The sequence below is a fragment of the Xiphophorus maculatus genome, chromosome 1, assembly GCF_002775205.1.
Source record: "Xiphophorus maculatus strain JP 163 A chromosome 1, X_maculatus-5.0-male, whole genome shotgun sequence".
Lineage (NCBI taxonomy): Eukaryota > Metazoa > Chordata > Actinopteri > Cyprinodontiformes > Poeciliidae > Xiphophorus > Xiphophorus maculatus.
The window spans coordinates 17,839,154-17,866,859 of NC_036443.1; the positions used below are offsets into that span (position 1 = coordinate 17,839,154).

Genomic DNA, 27,706 nt, shown 5'->3' on the forward strand with positions numbered 1-27,706 from the left:
ATCTGCTCAGTAAACTGGCTTAAAATGTTATGTTTAGATGATTAAAATCAAATGATTATTTCTTATTATGTTATGCACTGCCAGTTTCTTCTTCATGAAAAGACTTATACATTAGCAGAATATTCACTTTTATAATAGACAGCTAAAATCCTTTGACAATAGCTGTTGAATGAAGTTTTATATACGCTGATAAAGGAACTGAAGTTAGGGATCCCAGATAAAACAGCATTTTGTTTTCCATGTTACAGTTTTGCTCATAAGGCCACGAAATGTTGCTGATTACTAATTACTTCATTCTTTTTTGTTGTTGTATTTTATGTAATTTAATTTTCATTTCTTTTCATAATTAATCAATGTAAATAGTTGTCCTGTTTTGACAGTGTAATTCCAGCCTTCTTAGTTGAAAACCTTGTGACATTAAATAAACATACTCCTTCGATGCTTAAAGAACGGCTGAAGTTTTTAAGCACTGAAGGCCCACCGTGATCTGGATGACAACCTCTCTAAGTGGCATGTACTGTGGACCAATGATTATAAAAATGTTAAACTATTGCAAATATCTGCAGTAATTACAAATACTTAGCAAAGTAAATCTTGTAGGCTAAGACGCTTTCTGCTTTGGTGCCTCACGTGTGGATACAAGTACCAATGAGCGAACAAAGGTGAAAAATGTTACTGGTTTATGGGCTACTTTAAGAGGCTTTTGCAGTATCATGAACATATAACACACTTATACACATGCTATCTTAAAATCCTTCAAAACATCTAAAAAAAATAATTTACAGGGAAATGTTTCAAGACATAAAGCTGGGTTTCAGACTAACATTTTGGGAGTCGGCCCAACAGAAACAATGCATGTGGTTAAAAATGAAGATTACATCAGTGAATAAAACCTGGGCTTGTGAAAAACAGGATTTGATTGTCTGCATCTTTTGGACTTGTAAGTAGACATTTTATAAAAAGTATTTCTGTTTCATATGCACATTTAGATTAGTCTTTCACCATTTGTGAGTAAAGCTTGTTGTTTGGTGGTAAACATTTCATATCTGTTTTAACATTCTAGATTAATGTATTTGGTTTTGCTATTTAGTAACAGACCAGACAAATGCAGGCTCGACAATAAGTAGCTGGCAAGACAAATCAAAGTGATTAAAATTATTTACAGAACTCATTTTAGGATTGTACAGGAAGGCAAATTCAATCCGAGACCGGAGCTACAGTGCCATCTTGTGGTCATTGCTGAAACACATTGAAATATGAAAGATATTCGCAGACAGAATTCAAAAATTTGAAATGTTTTGATAGGATTTTGCATTCCCATCGAAACAATTTGATCATTTAATAAAGAACCTTCCTATTTATGATTAGCTCCATGGTCCTTCATTTTCTCAACCTGTTTGAACTCACAGTTGCAGTTTCAACAAAATATCAATCAACAGACGTTAAAACAAACACGGCCAAACACGCTCACAACAAAACAGCTTAACTAAAAATACTAGGAAATGTAATTCATGTTCAAATAAGTACTTTTTCAAAGGGATAAGCTATCATTAAACTAGTAAAGACATACAGTTTTGATTCGTCTTATTTAGAAGGAAGCTTTTATTTCTAAACTATCTGGGTGACAAGTGAGGTAATTTAATGCACTGAAAACTTAGAAAATCAGCATGTGTACAGCGGGTGAAGCTTTCCTTTTTAGAGTAGGGATGGATCCTATAAACTAAAGCAATCCGTCTCTTGTATTGTTTGTCTGCAAGGCGATCGACTCATTTCCGTACTGCTATAATTTGCTTAATCTTCATTGTTGTCATCATGACCCCTCTGTTGTCAACTAAACCAATACATTAATGAATTCATCTGTAAATCAATAAGCCAATTAAGAGTTCGCAACTGCGACAGTGTCTTTTTTTTTTGGTACATTCAATGACACCTGGAAATTCGGGCGTCTACCCGTCAATAAAATGAAAGTAGACAATAATCGAGTCATTTATGTGACTAAAGAACAGACGCATACTTCCGCTTTTACTGCTAACTCCCCAAAGTCTCACTTTGCAAACAAAACGCAAAATGGTTGGTTTTTATTGCTTCTTGATCGTTGCATTAAAGTCATGCATAGTACGTTAGATGCATTAATTTATTTGTTCTTCACACATATTGTTGTTGATACCAAACCACCGATGCAGCGCTGGATGAGGATGTGTTCCTGTTTTTTTTTTTTATGGAATGAGAGGAGACTAAAAATTATTGATGCGACTTAAAATAGTCACATTTCCTAATGCTACATTTGCTCACCGGCACACTTTCCCCCGCCCCGCTGCGTGATCCAAATTGAGATACGTCAAAATAAACTGTCAAAAGGTTGTCTTGTCTTACCGGAAGTGAAGTGTTCAACGTCCAAATTAAAATAAAAACAAGCCTCCAAGGAAAGATTTTTTTTAAAAAATTATACTTTACTAAATTTTCATTGTAATGCTTTACAGTGCTTCAAGAGCAAACAAAAAAGTAATAATCCAGAGGTGGGTAATATTTAGTTTTAGTCAGTTACATTTGCATGAGTTTTTTTGTTGTTTTTTGTTTTTAAATAAATTGCTTCTACATGTAGTTATACTTTTACATTTACTTGAGTAATATTATTGTTGCAATAATACTGCTGTAACTTGAGTAAAAATTTCGGCTACTTTACCTGCAGTTACTTCACCGAATGAAGAATATGTGTTTCAACCAAATATGCGCAAAACACATAACCACACATGAAGATCGTGTAAAAACTCACACTTCTTGTTTTGACACAAGCTCAATTGTTCATTTTCTATCTGCTGAGCCTGCTGTGCCACTTGTAGTTCAAGTGAATATGCAGTTAACAAAAGTTATAAATGATCCCTCCTGCTGAGTGAGCATGTGACATGGGTGGAAAGGACAACTCCATTATAACAGGAAGAAACTTTCAGCATAACTCATCTTAAGATGCCATGCCATTTTCTATGACCAGCTGGATGTCAGAGGCCAGAGAAGAAAAAATAAATGCAATTAAAAACAGAAGTACCATACAATTTTTGTACGTTAAAGAAAGAGAAATCCATAGGTAGACGCTTTAACACAGAGCCAGTATTACGGTCTATGGAATGAAAAGGCATCCAGTTAGTTACAGCAGTTGGTTCGTGAATGACTTGAATGTCCAGGAAAGAGACAATGGATTCTTTCAAGAAATGAAAGAGAAAATCAGTTGATAATGTCCTGCACAACTGCAAGAGAATTCCAGCCGTGTGGGACAATTGGAGGTGTGGTGTGTGATTGACATGAGCACTATTCATTATGACTGGATCAGAAGTTTCCCCATACCATTCTTTTCCAATAGAATAATAGCTAAATAATAGTATTTAGCATTTTTAAATCCTGTGGCTGGCTAATTTACAAGCTATTTGTCATCAGTACCTTAATCATGCCTGGGAGTGTTATGTGAAAGAGGCTATTATCAAATACAATAGAGAGAGAACATAACTTTATTGGCAGAAGATGCTCAGCTGTTAAGTGGTGAGACTACTAAACATAAAGAGAAAAAAATTAACAGAGGATTTAATTGTAACTTTAATAACTTTAAAACTTTAATCTTAACTTTAATCAGCTATGTAGAGAGCAGTAGGAGAACACAGCAGAGTTAGAATGGTTGTGTCCTCCTGCATGCTGTAACAACTAGTAGCTCAAGATGACCTGAGCATGCTTACTATAACATTTATTAAGATAAACGAATAATGGTAACTATTTTTGGTTTCGTGTCGCTTCACTGCTGTGGTTGTCCAAGGGGTGAAGTGGGCTTTTATTTTGAAATAAATAATTGGGAAGTCGCTTGTGTTTTTGAACTCGCTTAGCTGCTCGGGCGAAACGACAAAAACCCGGGTATTTTTCACCTTCTTTCTCTGCTTTCAGTGCCGAATCAGCTGTGTCTCCGACAGCGTGGAGAAACTGCTTCCGGCTTCGCTTATTCCCGTCTTTATTCAGACAACCAACTAAACGCCTGCTAGTGTGATCGACATGGAGAGTCGAAAGCGACCCATGGGGCCAGCTGCTAGCTCGGACGAGGAGTTCAAAACCCCGGAGAAGAGAGCGTCAGTGGTCCGAGGCTCGCCTCTGGTCTCCGGCTTCATGCGGTGGGGAGTCGAGGAAACCTGTCAGTACCTGCAAAGAGAAGGACTTGAAGAGTGGAAGGACAAGTTCAGAGGTTCGCTTTTACATTTAGTTAGTCACAAATAAATATAATGCTTGTTAGCAACGCAAACATGACGTGGATGTGTGGTTGTACATATTTACTGACATTGCGCATTTGGTTCTGATGGGATTCAGCTGAGAGGATTACAGGTGTGGGACTGAGGTGCCTCAAGGATGAAGACCTGGAGAAGATTGGCATAAAGTAAGCCTTTGCATCTTTCCACAAAACAACATGACATCGTGGACAAAAGGAAACGTGGCCACTACTTCCTTTTCTGCTTCTACATCGAATCTGTAGCTCAGGAAGAGGTTTTTAAAGGAAAATCTTCTGATTGTTCACTTCAGGTGTCTCGGTGACCGTCTACAGATTCTGCACAGCCTCAGGAAACTGTGGCAGATAGAAGCTGAGCCCAGCAAGGTAAACATTTTCCCACTAAGACAGACTGTCAAGGCTGTTCAGATAACATTAAGCAGACTGTAGGTCCAAGGGCATCTACACAGACAGCACAGAGGAAGAAGAAGAGTCTCCTCTGTGTTTTTGTTTTGACCTCTTTGTGATGCTGTTGGTCGTGAGAGTAGAACTGATCCTGTTCTAATGTCGTTTTCCTGCCTGGTTGTCAGGTCTTCAATGATCCCATCCATGGCCACGTGGAGCTGCACCCGCTTCTCATTAAGATCATCGACACGCCTCAGTTTCAACGACTTCGAAACATCAAGCAGCTTGGAGGGACGTATTACGTTTTTCCTGGGGCCTCCCACAACCGCTTTGAACACAGCATTGGGTAAGTGTCTACATGTCACACCTAGTTCTCCTAATTAACTTTAGGAAATGGATTTGGGAGAGAAATGCTCACAGTGCCTTGCTGAATTATTATCATTACGAAGGAAAGCTTGTCACATTTTGTCAAATTGCAACCACAAGTTTGTAGTTTATTTTATTTTGTTAGTTTGTAGTTGATAAACCAAAACAAAGTGAATTATTACCATGTGAAAAGAAAATAATTTCAAATATATTTACTCATAAAATCCTAATTCTGGTGCATGCGTTTGCATTAAGACACTGTGAGTCACATTCTTTTGTAGCTGTACCTTTTACCGCAGTTACAGCTGCACCTCTACTTGCGTTGCACATTTAGAGATTTATATTCCCCTAACTACTGGAGAGAAAAAAAAAACGCTCATTCAGACTGTACGTACTGTCTCACAGCAGCAATTTTCAATCATTTTTCAAACATACAGATCGTTCCTCCAAGGACTTGTAAGACATTATAACTATCACTACTCCTAAGAAAAAATAAATAAATCACTATAGCAGCAGTCATATGCACATCCCAGTTGTTTGCACAGTTTTTTCAGTTCTTTTAAATAATAATTTTTTGTACACACAAATGTATATAATCATATATTTTATAAAACCTTCAATGTGAATATGCATGCTTGACCATAAGTTGCTCTTGTGACACCTGAATTTTCCCACTGTGGGGCAATAAAGGACATATTTATAACCTATCTGTTCTTTTATTTCCACTTTATAATAGGCCTATCACGATAACAAATTTTGCTGAGCGATTGTCTCAAAAATTATTGCGATAAACGTTAATATTGTTTGAAGACCATTTTACACCAATTTAATGGAAATGAAGTAATAATGCATGCGATTTCCTGCCAAAGATAAATACACTTTATTTTCAAAAGAACACTAAACACTGGAACTGATGAACAAAATTAACAAAACAACCAAAAACAAAAATAAAATGGATTCTCAGTCTCCATTAACAAAAAATGTACTTGAATTAAAGCTAAACAACATAAAGCCAAAGTGGAAATAAATACTACATTTAAAAGAGTGCAGATTATGAAGTCTGTGTACTATATTGCCCTTCAGTAATAATTAGATTTAAATGGAGAAGACGGGCACATCGACTACCTGATGCAGTAGTTCACACTACACGATTTTTTGCCCCGATTTTCCCCTTCCGACAATCTTAGAACATTTAGTGTTCTAAGATTGTGGCTTGCGATTTTGTAACCAATCATTCTGTAGTGTATGGTGTGTTACGGTAGATCGTCGTGGCCGCGCCGATCTAAATCAGGGTTTTTCCCCCGCTGGGATCTTTAACGCAGCCTGTTGAATATGACAGGCAGCCAATCAGAAAGCATGGATTCCCCTCCTTGCTTTCTGAGGGGAAATTATGGAGGGGAATCCCAAACAGCTGACACAGGGCAACCCGAAGTCCAGCGGACATTGGAGATGATATGAGGAAACAACATTAATGTTTATTCAACATTTCGTGCAAAGAATATAGAAATGACAAGGGGAGGAGTTGGAGTGAAATTACTACGGTAACTTTTCAGCTGTTCTTCGTGACATAAGTAGGTTATAATGATTTTCATTCAGTTAGGACTGACATTGTAGTAAAGCATTGATTAATGCCTGATTTAAAAATTAGTTAACTGGACTTGTAGCCATTATTTGGTGCCCATTGTTGGACACCACACGGCACGATCGAACCCGGTTGTTATACCTAGGATTTCTGTCGGCTCATGTGTGGTCTCCCAGGTTTTGAAAATAGGCCGAGAATCAGCTGACAGCTCTAAGATCTTGTAGTGTGCACAGGGCATTTCACTACGGCAATGAGGAAGGGAGGGTCAGTGGAGAGGACCGGAGTTGAACCTTTTTTCATTCAATGTCATCAGCAGAAAGAGAAAAAGGCCGGAAGAAACGATAAAGCCGATAAATTAAAATGAGGTCGATAGTTTTAATTTATCGTGCGATTAATTAATTTGTTTATCATGACAGGCCTACTTTATAATGCAGGTGAAGTGGAAATGTGAGCCTGTCATATAAAAACATTGCTATGTGGAACAAAATGACAGGGTGTGGAGACTTCACCAACGCCTGGTATTTTAAAATGGAAATGTTTGTTTTCACTTGGCCAGCTATATCAAGCAGGTCAAGTAATAAATCAGTCGTGTCTCTCTCGTGACACTTTGTTGTGTTTCTGGCTGATTACAGGGTTGGGTATTTGGCTGGACGACTTGTTCAAGCTCTCAACGAGAAACAACCAGAGCTCCTCATCTCTCGCAGGGACATTCTTTGCGTGCAAATCGCTGGACTCTGCCATGACCTCGGTCAGTGCTGCTCTGGGCAGATGGGTTCACAGAATCGGAGACTAGCAACATTCTGAACTTTTAGGGACTTCACTACACTATCTTCGATGTTGTCCCTTTTGTAGTGAGGAAAGGAAGAGGCTTTATTTCTCTTTTTAAAATACTGTTTCTCCACAACATCAACTGTTGTTGTGTCAGTTGAGACAAACTAATCCATTCAGGGATTAGTTTGTCTTTAAACTGTGAAGTAATGTAGTTAAAAGCACATACTTAACACTGAACTTACTTGCGGGTTTCATCTCAGATGTTTCCCAATTCTTTGGCTTCAGTTTCTGGGTGTAAGAACAGAAGTGGAGTTGCTGATCATCTGTTTCAACACTTCCAATCCTTTTAAGATCTTGCTACTCGCCTCTGAAAGAGCCTGTAAACCCAGTATTGCTGTGTTCTTCCCCTTTCAGGACATGGACCTTTTTCCCATATGTTCGATGGCATGTTTTTACGCAAAGCACGTCCAGGAATTAAATGGAAGGTAAGACTTTTTTTTTTTTTTTTTCATGCATGGTCTGGTTTTTCTTGTCCGTTTGTTCACCAGTATCAAGACATAGTGTTCCCTGTTTGGTTGAAGCTAATTTCAGCTGTAATTATGAGTCACATAATTACAGCTGAAATAATTGCAGCCAATGGAAGCCAGTTTATTACAACATAAATGTTTTAATAGATGTAGAAACTCAAGAATGCCAAGAAGTCCTCTCTGTTGGACTCAACCAGGTTGTGAATTTATAGATCAAAAGTTTGCAGAAGATTTTATTGAGGAGGGTAAACATTTCTGCCAGGCTTCTGCACACAACTGTTAATGTCAAGTGTTGAGGTAACAGCACATTTTATGGCTCAGACTGATAGACATGAGAATGACTAAACAGAGTCTTTACAAAAGTGTGTAAAAGAGTTTACAACAGCCTATTGGGTGTTAAATCAGCTGAGTTCCTTCTGTTTCAATCAAAAGTTGTCATTCGTTCACTTTCTGCTGATTTTGTTCTGTTGAACCTGTTCCATTCAAGTACATTTTTGTGTTTTGCAGCACGAGGCTGCCTCTCTAAAAATGTTTGACTACCTTGTGGATGACAACTGCCTGAGACCGGTCATGGAGGAGCACGGTCTGGTGCTGCCAGAGGACCTGAACTTTATCAAGGAGCAGATCGCAGGACCGACAGAGAGCAGCTCAGGTCAAGGAGAGAAGGTGACCAACATGTTGAAGAAAACAAACCGCGCACACTCTGTATCATTATTTCTGGCTGTGTTATTGCAACATTCAGAGTTTCTGCAAAGTCTAAAAAAAATTATTTAATTTTCTCAATTCTGGGCCTTATTAAATCCCAATGTTTGGACACCCAGTGGTGTCCAAACATTTTGCTTTGTTGGCCAAAATTGCAAAGATAAAGCACTCTGATGGCATTTTTTTTTCCAAATTAAATCCCCAAAATGTTTTAGGGTTTTTTAAATTCACATAGCTATAAAAGTAAGATTACAAAATGTGTTTAATTTAACATAATAAATCTTGCAACAACCCCCACTGTTGCAAATCACAGAGGTGACGTTTCTAGTACTTCTCTCTTTTATCTAACAGTTAAGCTATGTACAGTACATCACCATTTTAAATCATGTGACAGTCATGTGATCACATCAGCAGTAGCGATCCAGGACATAAGAACCAAACTACAACACATAATGTAAATAAATACACATATAAATACACATGTAAATGTAAATAAATGTCCCGTCTATTATTTGTATTTTCTCCAACATAAATTTGATTTAAATGGGAGGATATGGTGGCATTAGTTGCTGTACCAAACCCCATATCCTGGAAAGTTTCAGGATATGTTTACAGTAAAGGGTAATACCACAGATGTTTGGACCGATGTGGATTATCAAGTGTGTTTGTTTAAGAGGGATTGACATTATTGTAAATAACCACACCTGAATCATAAAACATATGTTTCAGTCTCCTAAAATAATATTTGCCAATGATGAATTCATTTGCTTTTTCTTCTTCATAGTGGCCGTACAAAGGTCGTTCTAAAGACAAGTCCTTCCTCTATGAGATTGTCGCCAACAAACGGAACGGTATCGATGTGGATAAATGGGACTATTTTGCAAGGTGGGGAACTGTTATGGTTTAATGACTCGGTGCTAATTTACATTATTATCAACCTGTAATGTAAATTATGTTCTTATTGCATAAAATGTTTTCATTGTTTCACTCTCTGTCCTCAGGGACTGCTATCATTTGGGCATCCAGAACAACTTTGACTATCGGCGTTTCCTAAAGTTTGCAAGGGTCTGTGAAGTGGATGGACAGAAGCACATCTGCACAAGAGACAAGGTGTAATTTTATTTTTTCTCATTGCTTAATTAACAGGTTAGAAAATGTGAAAGTTGGTCTCTAACATTCAGGATGTGTTTTTAAACAGGAGGTGGGCAATCTGTATGACATGTTCCACACTAGGAACTGTCTCCACAGAAGAGCCTACCAGCACAAAGTGGGCAACATCATCGAGACAATGTGAGCTATTACTCTTTTCTTTTGCTCAGTTGCTGTGATTTTCCTTCTTGGAACATGCAGCAGTTTTTTTCTGAAGTCCTGATAAGTTTGATCTCTGTCCACAGGATCACTGAAGCATTTTTAAAAGCAGATCCACACATCCACATTGAAGGCTCTGAGGGAAAAATCTTCACTCTGTCCACAGCCATTGATGACATGGTGGCCTACACAAAGCTGACAGGTCAGCAACAAAGACTGTAAATTTACATGTAATTACATTTTTAGTCAAATTAAAGCTGAATGAGCCTTTGAAACGTATGCTGAGGTAACGAATCATAAATTGGGATAAGTCATGGGTTGATTTTAAGACAGCACAATATGATAAAAACATATGGTAATAATAGTGTTGAATAATGTAATGATATTAATCCAGGTTTTCATGACTCTGTTTTTTATATTACCTTCATCACAGTTTCCCAACTACTGTTTGTGAGCTTTAACATCTCAGTCACTAAAAATGAACATTTCCACAGAAGGGAGTGAAAATCCATCCAGCAGGCCGCATACATTATTGGTATGCATAATTTGGCACTTGGAATATAATATCCTTCTAAGTATTGGTTCCAATACCTGTGATTATGATATTGTACACACCCAGTTAACACCAGAAGTTTGCATTCGCTACTTAAAGTGACACATGCATTGTTTTTTTTTTCATTCCTTTGTGCACCTGGGATACAGCAGTCTGTCATCGAAGTAGCTCTCCAGTTGTGTAACAGCGTCAGACTCTGAGACCTTGGTACACAATAAAATGCTAAATTTGAATTTATTTTAAACTAGAGCAACTTTACACGAAAAAAATCTTAGCTATAGCCCATTCGCTGGATTCGTCTGATTTCCTAAAGAAAAAACAAAACATTTTGCGGCTTATGCAATCCCATTTATTACCATTTGGGTTTGTATTTGCTGGAAGAAATGTCACATTTTGCATAGCGAATCAGTACAGAAAATTATTTAACTCTTTTAAGAGAGTCCCTGAAACATATTCTTAAAGAGTTTTAAGTGTATTAAGATTCATCTTTTTCTATAGAGCTGACTCAGCCTGTTTCACATCTCTATACAGCCAGTCATAGTGACTCCTTACTCAGATCTGTTGATGTAACATAAACAGTTTGTCAGACAGATCTGTTGATGTAACATAAACAGTTTGTCAGACACAAGTTCCTATATGTGACTCTTTAAAGTGTGAAATCAAAATATGGCCTTCTGCATTTATCACTTACCTTTTTAATATATAGTTGTTTTCCCTTCGTTGCATCTTTTTTCATAAAAGAGAGGTGGTGTAATACTTGTCAAATGTAAATTAGGCTCCATGACTATAATTTAGAAAAGCCATGAACACAAAGGTATGCCAGTCTGGAAGTTAATGGTTTTTGTATCATTAACTTCAAGCGTTCTCTTGTGGTTAGCTTTCTCAATGAATTAGACAAGTTTCTTGAGTTGAATTAACATTGTTTTCTTCTTTCTCTGTTTGTTTTGTAGATAATGTGTTTGAACAGATCCTGAACTCGTCCTCTCAGGAGCTTGCAGAAGCAAGGCTGATACTGCGCAAAATCATCCTCCGGCAACTCTACAAGTGTCTGGGTCAAACCCAGCCAGACAAAGCCCTGACCGTCACTCAGGTTTGTTTGTAATTGGGCAGCTGTTTTGCAAATTTATGTTATTGGAAGGTTGAATAACCTGAATTGTTTGCATATTTTCAAATTACACACTGTCATGCTGCAGTAAGTTATATTCTGGAAACTGGAAAATAAACTAAAAAGAGCAGAAATTGAAATGTTCTTCCCAGATTTTTGGATTCAATTAAAATAAGGCCTTTGTGATGAAAAATAATTTTTAAAATCTCAGATTTACTGCAGTAGTTTTTGTGTGTCATCTTAATGATGTTCAAATGGAAATGTCTGCTCACTTTACCAATTATTTTCTTATCTTAAGGAAAATATTCACATTTGGGAGGCAGATTTGGCTCAGTCCATCCCCCACAGTGGCTCTCGTGATGTTGATCTTCAGCCAGAGGACTTTGTTGTCAGCGTGAGTTTTATTTAAAAAAAATTGTCAGATCTCTTTGTAACCTTTCTGCAAAACTTCAGGAGTTAATTTTTTTTGGGGCAGGGGGAAACACTTGAGCTTTTCTGTCTGTGTTTTATTTTATGAAATATTGCCTTTCCTTGTAGGTTATCACGATGGACTATGGGATGAAGGAAAAGAACCCCATCAATAACGTGCGTTTTTACTGCAAGGATGACCCAACAAAAGCCATAAAAATCAATAAAAACCAGGTAATGTAATACCAAATTTTATTATCAGGGCTCTGTAGAACCTATCTGCTTGCTAACAAGATTAGCCGTTTGATTTAGCCGTGTTGGACCAGGAATCGTTCTGAAAGCTTCATTACATTACTCCCCAAAGACAGCAGTTTGACACTACATTTTTTCTCTCTGTGTTTCCATCTTGAATTTATTACTAAAAATAAAGATTTATGTGGTGCTGTTTTTCCTTTTAGGTGTCTAAACTTCTCCCAGAGCACTTTGCTGAACAACTGATCAGGGTGTACTGCAAGAAGACAGATGAGAGGACCCTGGAGGCCGCCAAGAAGCACTTTGTTCAGTGGTGCATGGACAGGAACTTCTCAAAGCCTCAGGTATTTCTGCAGACTGCATGGCATAAACAGTTGGTCAGATATTTAACATTTTAATGTTATGTCTATGTCATAACTTTAAAAAGCAGAATTCTCTCCTTTTCTAAGGCCCTGCACTAACAGAACACTAACCAGTATGTATGGACAGTGTCGGAGGCCTATTGTAATAGGTCAAAATAATAAATAAACCAAATAAACCTTAATGTGCATTATGTCAGACTGTTTATGAATATTTGCAACACATACCTAAAATGTTACTTTTTCAGTAACTTTCTACAAAGAAACTGTAAAAATAAACTAATGAAAACAACTCACAACTGACATTTGTTGTTGACATAGCTTAGGATGTTACGCTTTGATTTAGTCATTTTACGATGTAACGACGACAAAAACCCTCATAAAGATGAACATGTAGTTATACCATCAGTCTCTGTTGTGTTCATCTGCTCATGAAGCCGCAGGCATTTATCAATCTTTTACAATTTTCCAGGCTCTGTTTGGTTTTTGGAAATGGAACAAACTCTCTGTTATGTTGTTTCCCCATCATATACTGTTTCGCTTGCTTGTTCAGACTTCAGACACCATGAAAGCTCAAACAAAGTGTTCCGGCAGATTTGTCCACATTTTTTGCAACTGCGCTCTCAAATACATGTGTAGAAATATGAATGGATGGATGCATGAATGCATGCAGCCCACCCTGAAAGCTCTATATGACCCAAAACGCATCAGAATCTGATGGTGGTATAGACGGGTGGTACAGTAAACATAGTTCAAATTTGCATTTAATTTAATGAAGGTAAAACTACACAACCTTCTACTGGTAATGGTGCATTCTTGCAAATCTCATATTTTGCATTCCTGCAAATCTCATAACAAACATTTGTTTCTTACCTGTAGGACGGAGATGTCATAGCACCTGAGCTGACTCCTCTGAAACTCAGCTGGTGCACCGACAAAGAAGGCGAGGACAGTGATGGCTGCAGCGCCAAAGAAGCAAACGTTTGCATGAACGGACTCAGTAAAGCAAAGACTCAGCTTAACTTTCAGTGAACGGAGAGAGACAGCTGCCCCTTGTTGCACATAAGTAAACAGATGAGTGTTGCAGGACAAGTGTATTTTTCTACAAGTCGAGTTCGTTGAAGAGCCCAGCAAATAAGTTTTTATACAAAACACAGAAAGTAGAAGAGAACGATTTAGTGAACAGTCCTAGACGAGGTTTGTTTCAGAAAAAGGTTCAATTTAGCAATATACATATTTATTTTATTGCTTTTAATTGGTTTTGTTTGTCAAATATTCATTAGGCAGTTTAAAGGCCTTTTATAATTTTCAACACAGTATCTTCATCAAATTTTACTCAGGCTTTAATAACCTCCATCAGTCTGCTACATTTAAAGAAACATGTCTGCACTTTTAAAGTGTTTTTATATTTTATTTTTATTATTTGAGATGAGGGAGGAACTCCCTTTCTATTTATTTCATGTAGAGTTGTGTTTTGGTTGAATTTTTTGATACAACCTTATTTATTGTTTCTCCAGGAAATATCTTTGCTTGAAAGATTGAAACATTTTAATGTTTACCTTCTACTTAATCATGTTGTGGGCTCATCAGATCTTTGCTTGACTGTGTTTAAAAACAACTGATAATGTTGGTTGCTGTGGTTTCTTAATGTAACGCTTGTGAAGGTTTGAGAAACAGCATCTGTTAAAATAAACTCTTCAGAATTGAGAGGACGCCATAAAGTCATCTGAAGCTAAAGAAGAAAGACACAAGTTGTTTTGTCTGATTGTTTTATTCGCCTCATGCTAAAGGCTGCAGAGAAACAGGTGAATTCTTGGTGACTGATTGCGCTAAGAATTACAATCACAAGCTGCAAAGAAATCTTATATTATGTTCATGCCAGTATCACCATCACATTGTTTGACTTCAGCCCAATTATGCTGGGCATTTTAAACTGCTCGTTCAATTAACATGAAACAATCAGATATATCTGTGTCATCCCTATGTTATGATGCTATATCTTTCCATTTCAGGAATTGAAACTGGTGGGCTCATAATTCATTTTACAAGACAAATGGATCCAATTGATATGCAGCTATAGAGTGAAATTCATTCAACGTGTGAAGAGGTAGAAACAACCATTTTGAAATGAAACCCTTCCAAATCACTGTTTCTGACAGTGATAAGTAAACAAGTCTCTGTGTCAAGTTCCTTTACTACAGGAATCCATTGACCACATAATGAGAACAAGTTGGTCTGGATTTAAAGGGATCCAACATTCAATGGTGTGATGAACCTGTTTCATTCTTGGCATGAGTTTGTTTTGTTCCAGGTGATCAAAACAGCAAAGAAGCATCAGCTGTTGTAGGTTCAGTAACGGGTGTGTTCACATATTTTTCATTCTTGGCATCAAGGCTTCCATTGTTGGTCTGGATGATTGAAACAGGGTGTTGCCCATAGTTTTGACACTTCATATGTTTGTATGGCAAGAATCTTAAGAGGCAATGGAGCAATTAAAATAAAAAAATGTGAACAAATGTTCTTAAAGTTGCATAAATGATAGATGTTTGTACATCTACTGCCAAGCAAATAAAGCCAGCAACTAAGTATTGAACACATCAGTGTTCTTAATCTAATGCTTTCTAATGGGGCAATGGAAATAAAACAACAGATGTAATCTGAAGTAATTCACAAATACAAAGAACCAGAGCTCAAAATTTCACAACATAATGGAAGAAATTGAAATGACATTGAAAATGATACTTCATAGTAAAGCAAACCATGATTTTGACACCTACAAACATGAGTTTTGTGAGGTGCCCTATCATTCTTCCTCTAAGAATGTGATTGCAGTGACATCCAGAGGTTTTATGTGTAAGCAGGACTTTGCTCTCCCATTATTTACTGGCTTTTCCAAATTCTCTGCAGAAAACTCTAAACCAGCTCCAACATGCTTTTTCTAGCTGACTCATACACAGTGAGTGTACATAGGAGCCATTGTTGAGTGGATTGTTTACTGTTTTCATGTGGTTCCTGGTTCTTGGACAACTCATTCACACAATTCATTTATTTGGCTCCTCTTTGAGAAACTGGACAACAGGAGTCTGGTTGTGGCCAGTTTATTATGAAATTATGTTCTTCCCACTTCAGGATTATGATTCCAACGATGCTATTCAAACGTTTAGAAATGCTCTGAAAAATTGCTGTTGATATATTAAATATAGCATCACATCATTTTGTGTGTTTCTCTTTGCTTTAACCAACATTATCACTTTTATGTTATTTAAAGAAATGTTCCACTCTCAATTCAAACTCAATAGGTAACACATCAAGTTACAAACATCATTTTCTTGGGATATCTGGCTTCAGCTGTGGTATTATTTCAGCTTTTCCAATGTTAATCAGTTGCTCCCTGTTGTATACCATCCTGTTGCTATGGTTACACAGCATAACAAAAAATAGTAAAAAGTTGATAAATGTTGCCCAAAATCAGTCCAACTGCACAGTATCCAAACAAGAATGAACAGTTGTGCAAAAAAGCTATTTTCCTCCAAAAAGGCAGGAATGAAATTTTGAAAACGAGAAAAAATCTCAATGTTGGTTGCTGTGGTTCTTGAATGTAACCCTTGTGAAGGTTTGAGAAACAACATCTGTTGAAATAAACTCTTCAGAGTTGAGAGGACACCATAAAGTTATCTGAAGCTAAAGAAGAAAGACACAAGTTGTTTTGTCTGATTGTTTTATTCACCTCATGCTAAAGGCTGCAGAGAAACAGGTGAATTCTTGGTGACTGATTCACTTTACAAGACCAATGGATCCAATTAATATGCAGTGATAGAGTGAAATTCATTCAAGGTATGAGAGGCAGGTGCAACTTTTACTGTTTCAGGCAGTGATGAGTAAACAAGTTTCCGTGTCAAGTTCCTTTACTACAGGAATCTTTTGACCACATAATGAGAGCAAGTTGGTCTGGATTTAAAGGGATCTAACATTCAATGGTGTGATGAACCTGTTTCATTCAATTAAATTTTTTGTCAGAGGGCCCAAGATTCCTGGCGGTGCCCCTGAGCAGAATACAGACCCTTGATCAGCTCAGACACCACTGAGGGACTGGAATTTATTCAGATTTGTATTCTGATGATATTTTAGAAAGATCTTCTCCATTTTTTAGAAGTTACGTGTCTGTTAAATTTTAGTTGATCAACTTTAGGACAAATTTTCCAGAAGTAGACATAGCCCTAAGTTACCACTTTTTTATTAAATTTCCATCCTGCAATCTAGTCAATTGTTCCTTGTAATTAAAAAAAGTCGCTTCTATTATTTAGGGAAAAAAATACATTTATACTTCTCAGTAAATGTCAATTTTCATGATGTTTTTCTTATTTGTCTAAAATATATCAACCAGTCTGGAGGCGGTGCTTTGTATGCGTTTCTCTTTCACATCAGATAATAACCCTGCCCTGGAGGAGGATACACTCTAGCTGCCAATATAAATTGTTGTAGCAGCAGGTTGGAATTTTGATTCTGAAGATTCTGAGGTGACTGAAGTTTCCTTGCTGTGCTGGTAATATCGCATAGAGTCACAGAAAAAAATCTATTTATTGTGTTTGGCATTTGCTTTAAAAGTAGTCATGTTAAATACCATATTAATAAATGCTATGTTATCTGTTCATACTGGAAATTCTGTCTTTGTTTTAATCTTTTCCTTCTTTACAGCATCTTGTCATCAGTCATTTGATCCTTCATTTCAAGAGTTTTAGTGACCATATGCTGATCCTGCAAAACCTCTGAAACAATGGCAGACAATGGCTCTAAGGTAAAACTGTTTAAACTGGACCAGGTGTGAAAAACTAATTCTCACTTCATTCACAAATGTCCTCAAAGGGCCGATTATGGGAGAATGCTTCTATGAAATTATTTTATAACAAACTGTTAAAATATTAAATACCTCAGTACATATTACATTGAACATATTTTCACACTGATAGTTTGACTGTCAGGTTTTGCGGTGTGAGTGGTGGTGAGGCAGAGGCAGCAAACCCAGGTAGCGATAAAGTAGATGATTTAATAAGATGCAAATCCAAAATTCCAGAACACAGAGAGCAATGATTACTACAGGTGACAACTGGAAACTAGACAGACACGACGAGGACCCGACAAGGAACAAAGAACACAGGTGGGGTTAAATACACAGAGGGTAATCAAAGAGACAAGAAACACCTGAAAACAATCAAGGGGAGACAGGACAACACGGAGACTCAGAGAGACAGAAACTCAAAATAAACACAGATAAGGAACAGATCCCGACATTGACAGTATAGAGACAGAAACTGCTTTAATTTAATTAGCAAAATAACATCTAAGCACACAACCCCTGGGACTTTAGTTTGACATATGTGCACTAGAGGGAGATATAATTCTCTGTTCCTCTGTGTTCACAACTGGTTTGTCACAAAAGTGGTGACAATAACTTGGTGGCATACAAAATACTGCATAATTATACTGTTTAAAATACACCATAAGTAAGTGATACAAAGTAAAGAAAGAATTTGACAATTTGTAAAGGAGGACTTTATTGAGACAAATTAATTGTTAAATGTAAAATTTGAATTACACTACAAACCCAGAGATGTTTATTCTTCTTTCTTTACAATTTTAAAAGTCTATTTTTGTGACTCTACTATTTTTGGACAAAGTTATCACTCAAGTTTCTGTCAATCAATCAATCAAATTTTATTTGTATAGCACATTTCAGCAGCAAGGCATTTCAAAGTGCTTTACATCATATCAAACACAGAAACACAATGCAACATAGAATCAACAAAAAAAACACGACATTAAGTCAAGTTCCATCAATAAAGTTGTAATTGATTAGGTTTCAAAAACAATCCTAAACAGGTGGGTTTTAGTCAAGTTTGGATCCATAAAAGGTTTACCGGTTACACTCCTACTGTGTTATATGGAACAAAATACCTATTGCTATTTTTATTCCCACTCATGCTCACAATCACACAGTTTAAAACGATGTAGACAGCATTTTAATGGGCTTCTGGCACAAGGCTCCTTACACCTCTTTCACGGAATTTCGAGCTGGGACTCCGTCGTCCCTCATGGATTTTTGTGCAATTCTATGGTACCTGTTAGTGTCTAGAATTTACAGGGTATCACTTATGGTGTCCTGTTGGTTTCACACAGATATTAATTATTTTGGTTCTTTTCTTAAATTAGTGATGTTGACATGATTCTATACCTGGTTTTCAGGTGTTCAATGATCCCATTCATGGCAATATTGAGCTGCACCCAATCCTTGTCAAAATCATCGACACTCCTCAGTTTCAGCGACTTCGAAACCTCAAGCAGCTTGGCGGAACATATTATGTTTATCCTGGAGCGTCCCACAACCGCTTTGAGCACAGCATTGGGTAAATGTCTGTATTTATTGCAGCTAATTGCTGTTAATTAAGTTAAAGCCTTTAAGTTAAAGCTTTTAACTTAAAGGCTTTAAGAGCAAAATACTTACACAGTGTCTTGCAAAAGTATATCAGTGCTTCTCAAAATAACTTTATAGATGTCTAAGTACTATGTTGGTTTAGAGCAAACATTAGTTGTCTGTTGAAAGTTTACATCAGTTTACTTCTTTATGTTTATTTTATTTTGTATGATATCTTTTTGTTGCTGTTACAGGGTGGCGCACTTGGCTGGAGAACTTCTTCAGACTCTCAAAGAGAAGCAGCCAGGTCTAGGAATTGATAAGAGAGACATCCTTTGTGTGCAGATTGCTGGGCTTTGCCATGACCTGGGTGAGGTATTCCCCAAAAAGACAATATTCAGCTTCTTCAGTATAGAATACATTCAAGAACTATTCTACTTCTTCAAAATCTACTTCTTGGGTAGCCACTACCTTAAGTTATACTTGCCTCTAATGAGAAAATGAATTATATTTATTGCTACTTTTGACTATTGTCATTTTATATTATAGAGTTTGGCAAAGGAAGTATTCCACTTCTTCCAAATATACTTTCAAATCAATACAGACAAACAAATATCAATAAATAATTTATATAAAATCTGCATTTATGTTAGAAAATAAATCTTTTAACTTTATAAAAAATCTATAAAATAATATGGTGATTTTTTTTATTAGGATTTTATTATCTGTATGTTTATCTAAACAGAATCTTCACTTGATCAAAATCAAAACTGAGTTTTAAACTCAGTCTTTTTAGGATAAAAACGGATTAGTGGATCATTGGTTTCCAGAATGAAAGAGATCAATTTCAGAAATGTTATTTTCATTTCAAGTCAGACTTCTGACCCCATGTACTCTATTTCTCTCTTTTCAGGACATGGACCGTTTTCCCACATGTTTGATCAAATGTTTATCCCCAAAGCACGTCCTAATCATAAGTGGAGCGTAAGAAATTATTTTTACCCTTACTGAATTGCTGCCTCATTTATTTTTTCAGACTGGTTTGAGAATAAGAAAGCCTACATTTTTCTTCCACTCTTTGAATTGGAGTTAGAATATGACAGTTATTTTTTGACCAGCTTTAAAGATGTAAAATTTTTAAGTTGACTACCTAGTTTGTAAAAATATGACTTTCATAAAAAAAACTGGTTTAAGGCTTTAACTGGTTTAATGCTTAAACTAGTCCTTTTGACAACTGGATTAACAAAAATATATTCAGTGCTGTCCCTGCTGGTTTCTTAACAGATTAAATAAAACTTAAGCAATGAAACACATCAGTACTTGTCGAAAAAATTGCATATCCTTAAAGAGAATAATATTCTGCTAATAGGCTATTCATTACACACATTGGAGAAGACTATTCCACCCTCATTTCTGGCCATTGTTATGATTATACCTTGCATATAATAAAAACTAATTCAGTGTCTCAGAAATTTACATTTACATACCATCATTAAAAATAGTATTTTGCATTAATGCTGTTAATGAAAACCTCCGTAGAGGTTTAGATAGTGGCCTTCAGTTCATCTGCATTGTTGGTTTTAGTGTCACTCATCTTCCTCTTGACAATACTCCATAAATTCTCCATGGACTTCAGGTCAGGCCAATTTACTTCTCAATCTAACACTGAAACTCCATGGTCATAAAAACAGCTCTGGGTTTTAGTAGTAGGGACAGGTGCCCAGTCCTGCTGAAAAATCCTAACAGCATCTCCATAAAGATTACTTATTTAATTTATAAAAGATTCTTGTGAAAATAAGTCTGATCAGAACCAGAATATCTGCCTAAATTTAAAGATATGGAAAATATTTACAGTGTCCTACTGTGTCTAATTAAAGCAGCAGTATCTAACCTTTATTTTAAAAACAGTTTTTTACATATTTGATAAAGCTGTGACATTATAGTATGAGACAGGTAATCAGCGAAAACAATCACGCTCCTCTGCCTTCTCCCAGTGCTAATTAGAAATAATCAATCAGAGCCAGGTGGAGGGTCTAGGCTACTTAGAATGACCACTAATTATTTCTAATAAACGATTTTCCTGGAGCGGTAAGTTGTTTCTCTGCCATTGAAACATTTAGCCATGTGTACACGATGCTGATAGACGGTGCTAACACACTCCTTCTGGCTCTGATTGGTTGTTTTTGACCAGGAGCTGTGCATTTCTTCAGGAATTTCACTTGGAGGTGTTCAGTTTACTATAATGATATAATGGAAGTTTTAAAAAATATGTGAAAAAAAATTGTAAAAGTTCCTTACTGATGCTTTAAACCAGGGGTGTCAAACTCCAGTCCTCGAGGGCCGGTGAACTGCAGTTTTTAGATGTGTCACAGGTACAAAACACTGGAATGAAATGGCTTAATTTCCTCCTCCTTGTGTAGATCAGTTCTCCAGAGCCTTAATGACCTAATTATTCTATTCAGGTGTGGTGCAGCAGAGGCACATCTAAAAGTTGCAGGACAGCGGCCCTCGAGGACTGGAGTTTGACACCTGTGCTTTAAACTAAGGCTGATTCTCATTTATTCAGAATACGTGTTTCTTGTATTTTTGAAATGTGACTGTCTCTTCTTAGAATAACTATTTTTATGTTTCTTGCAGCATGAGAAAGCATCTCAAGACATGTTTGACCATCTGGTGGAAAAAAATCACTTGATAGGAGACATGAAGAAGCACGGCCTGGTGCCGAAAGAGGACCGGCTCTTTATAAAGGAGCTGATTGATCCTCCAAAGGTTGAAAAGATTGCTAAGGTACCCATCTGTTCAGCTTTAGAAATATACCAGTATAATCTTCAACCGGGTCGTGGTTAGTCTGGTATAATGTGTTGCACTACCTCCATCTTATCATCACCCTTTTTGGATGTGATAAACTTTCAAGCACTGATATAGAAAATTATGTAAATTACAGAAAGTACTTCTTTACCAGGGAAGTGAAAAGTCATCCTCAAAACAGTTTAACTGGAAAAAGAAACATGAAATAAATTTTAAAAAACGAAGGAATTAACTATAATGTATAAAACTACCACATTGTATCAAAAACATTGATGCACTTTTGACAAAGGACAATTTGTATTTCCTATTTCACTGTTTCTTTCTGTGGAATCAGAAAATATTACTTTAAAAATTAGTGCTTATCTACAATTCTGTGGTTGTCCATTCACAGTGGCCACACCATGGCCGTCCTAAAGAGAAGGCCTTCCTCTACGAAGTTGTGTCCAACACTAGGAACAAGATTGATGTGGATAAGTGGGAATATTTTGCTAGGTGACTTTTTGGATTTAATTTTCTTCTCAAAATTTCAATCTTGTCTTAAATTCCATAAATTTTTAAACATATTTTTTGCTCTTGCCATATGTCAGGGACTGCCATCAATTGGGTATGCAGAACAACTTTGACTGCCATCGCTTGATTAAATTTGCCAGAGTGTGTAAAGTGGGTGGGATGATGCAGATCTGTTACAGAGACAAGGTTTGATTTGTTTAATTATTTTTCCTTCTTATATCAAAATTACAATATTTGCCACTACATGTTGTCATTATTGTTAACAGGAGGTGTTCAATCTGTACAACATGTTCTACACAAGGTTCTCTTTGCACAAAAGAGCCTACCAGCACAAAGTGTCCAACAGCATAGAGTGGATGTAAGGAGCCCTTGACATTGCTGGAGCTTGGTGGACACTGTTTCTGTTTTATTACCTTTTATTTCATGCAATGTTTTCTCACCATTGCAAGCTGGGTTTTTCCTTCAGGATCGGAGATGCTTTTCTGGAAGCAGATAAACACATCCAGATTGAAGGCAAGGATGGGAAAATGTTCACTCTCTCCACAGCTATTGATGACATGGTGGCATATACTAAACTGACAGGTGAGTAAACCTGTACAACAATGTAGAAAAACAGAAGAGTATGTTGGTTTGATTAAATGTGGATTTTTAAGACCAATATAAACATGTATTCTCTTTATTTTACTTGTGCAAGATCAAAGGGATGGAAATAAAAATGAAGTTATAAACCATTTGCATCCACAAGATCCATAGGGGTAAAACTGACATTAGCATTACCCATTAGCACTCATAATTTAATTCTGGTAGTTTATTCAGCACTTGTTTTAATACCATTTTTGAACAGAAACTTAAAACACTTAAAGTAATTATAACATAATCAGAAGTATATTAATCTAGATTCCCCCACCCTTATTTTCCTTCTTCAAAACCCTGCTTGCTACTCTTATCTTGTACACAAGATACATTAGCACTACTTCAGCATATTTTTACATGAGTAAAATATGTTGAAGTAAAAAGTAGCCATCCAAGAAATTAAATTAAACAAATAACCTTAAAAAAGAAGTATTCCATAAAAAGGCTTCTCAATATTGAATAACAGATCATAACATTAATATAGATTTTTGAGCAGTGCCTTTCAGCAACCTCTCTGTCCATGAGGATTTAAAACTGACTTCACTGAAGTTCAGTCAGTTCAGCACACAGTGCTTTTCACGATTCCATTCAGAAGTCCTTTTTTCTGTAGTACCTCCCAACATTTTGTTATCAATTTTGGAGATCAGACTTTTATATGAGGATTTTACATTAACGTGGTGACTGGGGTGTAGGGATGTAGGACATGTCAGAGTTGTGAGTATATAAGAATGTTTTTATGGACAGCTGCTCAAATTATACTCTTTCTGTATGAAAATAAAGAAAAAAACATTTTCTCTGGTATTTAGAGTCTGAATTTTTAGAGGATTTGAAATCTATTTCTTTGTTTTGACCAATTTTGTGTTTTTGTTTGCCTTGCAGATGCTATATTTGATCATATATTGACCTCCTCCTGTGTGGAGCTTCAGGAGGCACGGAAAATACTGGAAAGGATAATGCAAAGAAAGCTCTACGAGTGTCTGGGGGAATTTTCATCAGAAGAGAGTGAGGACGATATGAAGGTATCCTAAGAACTTCAACTGTACTCAGTAACACTGTAACTATCCATCCATTTTCTGACATCCTTCACCCTAACGGGGCTGGAAGGGGTGATGGTGCCTATCTCCAGGTGACATTCCGGGCAAGAGGCGTGGTACACGCTGGACAAGTTGCCAGGGCAACACAGAGACAGACAGGACAAACAACCATGCACACACACACACACACACCTAGGGAGAATCTAGAGAGACCAATTAACCTGACAGTCATGTTTTTGGACTGTGGGAGGAAGCCGCAGTACCCAGAGAGAACCCACGCAGGCACAGGGAGAACATGCAAACTCCGTGCAGAAAGACCCCAGGCCGGGAATCGAACACAGGACCTTCTTTTCTTGCTGCAAGGCAGCAGTGCTACCAACTGCGCCACTGTGCAGCCGCACTGTAACTATATTGTTTGATTTTTAAGTAAAAATCTGGAAGTTGTAACATTTTATGCGATTTCTGTTTAGAATTTGTGGAACGCGCATGTCGGCGAGCGAAACCCAGACGATTATGTAGTGGAAGTGAGTTTAAATGCAAATAAGATCTTTTTTTCTGACTGAGGCAATTAATTTTGATATTTGCAATTTAATCTCTGAATTATTATTTGTAACCTCACACTATTTATTTAATATTTAGTTAGTCAAGTATAACTATGGAATGGGGAAAGAAGACCCCATAAAACATGTGAGGTTCTACAAGAAGAAAACCCCACATGTAGCCACGCCTATCGACAAAGCTGAGGTGAGAATGAAACAAATTATTTTAGATTCTTGATTTGTTCATTACTGTCACTCGTGTTCTTCTGAAGCGAGATCATTTGAATTTTCACCACAAGTGTTTCTAATTTATGGTTCAATACAAACTGACATGTGCTGCTTATATCTCTTTCAGGTATCTCTACTTCTTCCAGAGCGGTTTGAAGAGAAGAAGTTTAGAATTTACACTAAGAGAACAAATGATGAAGATGTGGAGGCTGACAGAAGGATCTTTGGCACATTTGGCCCCGCACACCCAGTTCAAGCCGGAGGTATTTCTGGAGGCTATAATTAGCCAAATATAGTAGACATCAGCTATTTTTAATTAGCTGTGATTCATAACTTTCTAATTTTATCTTAAACAGTATGTGAAAAATATTAGGAGTTTATCTACTTGAATTTATTTACTGATCCCCCAAATTTGTGTTTATTCCACAATGTAAATATCTGTTTGGGTTAACAACTCAAGACTATAAAAATACAGTATGTATGTAACTGTATATTAATTAATGTTCTTGCACCATTAATTAATATCTCAAGTCTATAAAAATACAGTATAACCTTTATAACTCTATATTAATTAATGTTCTTGTGCCACCACTTTCTGTAAGAAGTGATTCCTCAAAGGTAAAACTGGTGATGTAGAGTTATTTTATTTTATTATTTTACAGTCGTCAAAATTATCTGTGTAGTGTAGTTTACTTTTTATGTCACAATTTATGCATTTTCATTTTTTATGTACACTGTGCACTCACACAACTTGCAACATCTGTTTTTTCTGTTTTTTAGGAAGTAACCATGGCACCGGTTCTGAAGCCTCTGATCCCAGGTTGGAATAACCACAGAACATGAAAGAAATAAATGTTATTCTTGTCAATAAGTATAACCAGGCATAAATTTAAATGGATTTGTAAAAGTGCAGACAAACTGTTTTTGCATTTAAAGAGGCTTGAAAGTTAATCTTATATGGGCTTTTTTTTCTTAAAGGTGAAGGTTTTGATTAACAGATAATATTTACATATCAAGAAATACAATAAAAAAGATCAATTTGAAACTTTATTCAAATATTTGATTTGTCATTTGTGATTATTTTGTTCTTTTTTGGTGTTTGGTATATGGGTATTTGATTTATTAGTTTTATTCATACTTACTCAATTAGTTTTGGTAAATTACGTTTGTTGTCATCACCTTCCAGGTCTGTTGACATTACAAATATGTCTTTGGGTATCATTTAAATAAAATATTATTCTTGACTAAATGTGCAGTAATGCCATTCAATCTGGACTTGAATGTGTAAAATTTTCTCAGGAGTTGTGAGAATGTAATCATTTTGACAAACTTGTTTTAAAATAAATTGTGAGATGTCACATTGTGTTTCATTTCTTTCAACACCGTTGTGCTGTACATTTGTTTTTTTTTTGGTTACATCTAAAAGACTTTACCAAAGCCTGAAGCTCAGCTGTAGAAATGTCGTTGTTCTTTCACCCACTAAAGAACTCAAGAAGAGTCTTGTAGATACTGTATATTGCTAATGTGAAAGTCATTTAACAAATTTAGACTTAAAGTATTCGTTTTATTCTTTAACTTTCATTATTTAAATTTTTATTCTGACTAGAGGTAGTTTGAACAGGTTTTCATTTGGTGAAAGTGAAGGAGGTCTCAAGGACACTTTTTTTTTTTTACCAAAGATAATAAAATATCATTGGAAAAATAACAAAAGCTGGCCAGCAATTATAAAACCTGTTGCTTTTGAGAAGACTATGAATATTACAATTTCAGTCTTTACTCCACCATTTACAGAAAATAAATCCACCTCTTACATCCTTTCAGAATAGAAATTTAGGAATACGTTTTGTAATAGTTCAATTGGTTCTTCATATCTATAAGTTAATGACATTAACATATTCATCAACCTATGAGTGTTTGGTCTGTAGTATTAAATGACCTTGGATTTAACTCCAGCATGTTAATCATTTAGTGTGACTCTGGACAATTCAATTTTAGGAAGACATTTCTGGTGTCAGGGTTGTGTTTTTCTTTTATCCATTCTTTGTTTGTACTTATGTATTGTAATAGAATGTGAGTGAGTGAGTGAGTGAGTGAGTGAGTGAGTGAGTGAGTGAGTGAGTGAGTGAGTGAGTGAGTGAGTGAGTGAGTGAGTGAGTGAGTGAGTGAGTGAGTGAGTGAGTGGATCGATTGATCGATCGATTGATGATGAGCATGCTGGTTTAGGAACCTTTAATAAAAAGCTCATTATAATTTATACTTGAATTCCACTGTCTTACAATGAAATTATATATATACTGTATATATATATATATATATATATATATATATATATATATATATATATATACAGTACAGACCAAAAGTTTGGACACACCTTTTAATTCAATGAGTTTCCTTTATTTTCATGACTATTGACATTGTAGATTCACACTGAAGGCATCAAAACTATGAATAACACATGTGGAAATATGCACTAAACAAAAAATGTAAAACAACTGAAAACACCCCTTATATTCTAGTTTCTTCAAAGTAGCAACCTTTTGCTGTGATTACTGCTTTGCACACACTCTGCATTTTCTTGATGAGCTTCAAGAGGTCGTCACCTGAAATGGTTTTCACTTCATAGGTCAACCTGCCCTGTCAGGTTAATAAGTGGGATTTCTTGCCTTATAAATAGTCATGAAAATAAAGAAAACCCATTGAATTAGAAGGTGTGTCCAAACTTTTGGTCTGTACTGTATTTATATACAGTATATATATATACAGTATATATATACATACACATACACATCCTCGTCATGTTCGTCTATACTTTCTGTCATCACCAGTTGTGCGCTGCTTGGACTTTTGGATTAGTATTTTCTGAATTATTCTCATCATTAAATCATTATCAGTCATCCTACCTGGGTCTCAGTGTCTGCCTCACCACTCACCACCGCAACTCATGACAGTAGGACCCGACCACAAGCTACA

The 27,706-nt window shown here is 36.3% G+C and overlaps 2 protein-coding genes across 4 annotated transcripts in view; both read left to right on the forward strand.

Moving 5' to 3' along the window:
- The first annotated feature begins 3,473 nt into the window (after window positions 1–3,473).
- Window positions 3,474–14,279, forward strand: samhd1 (SAM and HD domain containing deoxynucleoside triphosphate triphosphohydrolase 1). 2 transcript variants are annotated; one of them, XM_023331183.1, is made up of 17 exons: window positions 3,474–3,531; window positions 3,925–4,216; window positions 4,339–4,405; window positions 4,549–4,621; window positions 4,825–4,985; window positions 7,220–7,335; window positions 7,773–7,843; window positions 8,393–8,551; window positions 9,372–9,472; window positions 9,589–9,697; window positions 9,786–9,877; window positions 9,982–10,097; window positions 11,399–11,538; window positions 11,852–11,947; window positions 12,091–12,195; window positions 12,420–12,557; window positions 13,452–14,279. In XM_023331183.1, exons 2-17 carry the CDS (start codon window positions 4,030–4,032, stop codon window positions 13,602–13,604), a joined length of 1,884 nt encoding a protein of 627 aa, XP_023186951.1. In that variant the 5' UTR covers window positions 3,474–3,531; window positions 3,925–4,029; the 3' UTR covers window positions 13,605–14,279. The 2 variants fall into 2 exon arrangements, with proteins under 2 accessions (XP_023186951.1, XP_005811284.2); XM_005811227.3 differs by lacking the exon at window positions 3,474–3,531 and having other exon boundaries at window positions 3,776–4,216.
- Window positions 14,280–17,034: 2,755 nt separating this feature from the next.
- LOC102218487 (deoxynucleoside triphosphate triphosphohydrolase SAMHD1-like) overlaps window positions 17,035–27,706 on the forward strand; it is a 30,963-nt gene continuing 20,291 nt past the window's right edge. The window contains exons 1-15 of one of the 2 annotated variants that reach the window (XM_023331199.1): window positions 17,035–17,115; window positions 17,268–17,367; window positions 18,813–18,973; window positions 19,236–19,351; window positions 19,895–19,965; window positions 21,619–21,768; window positions 22,181–22,281; window positions 22,377–22,485; window positions 22,566–22,657; window positions 22,766–22,881; window positions 23,812–23,951; window positions 24,437–24,490; window positions 24,606–24,710; window positions 24,861–24,996; window positions 25,514–26,091. In XM_023331199.1, the coding sequence (XP_023186967.1) occupies window positions 17,347–17,367; window positions 18,813–18,973; window positions 19,236–19,351; window positions 19,895–19,965; window positions 21,619–21,768; window positions 22,181–22,281; window positions 22,377–22,485; window positions 22,566–22,657; window positions 22,766–22,881; window positions 23,812–23,951; window positions 24,437–24,490; window positions 24,606–24,710; window positions 24,861–24,996; window positions 25,514–25,563 (1,422 nt within the window). In that variant the 5' untranslated portion in view covers window positions 17,035–17,115; window positions 17,268–17,346 and the 3' untranslated portion in view covers window positions 25,564–26,091. Of the gene's footprint in view, window positions 17,116–17,267; window positions 17,368–18,812; window positions 18,974–19,235; window positions 19,352–19,894; window positions 19,966–21,618; window positions 21,769–22,180; window positions 22,282–22,376; window positions 22,486–22,565; window positions 22,658–22,765; window positions 22,882–23,811; window positions 23,952–24,436; window positions 24,491–24,605; window positions 24,711–24,860; window positions 24,997–25,513; window positions 26,092–27,706 lie in introns of those variants that run through there. The other variant, XM_023331190.1, reaches the window with a different exon arrangement.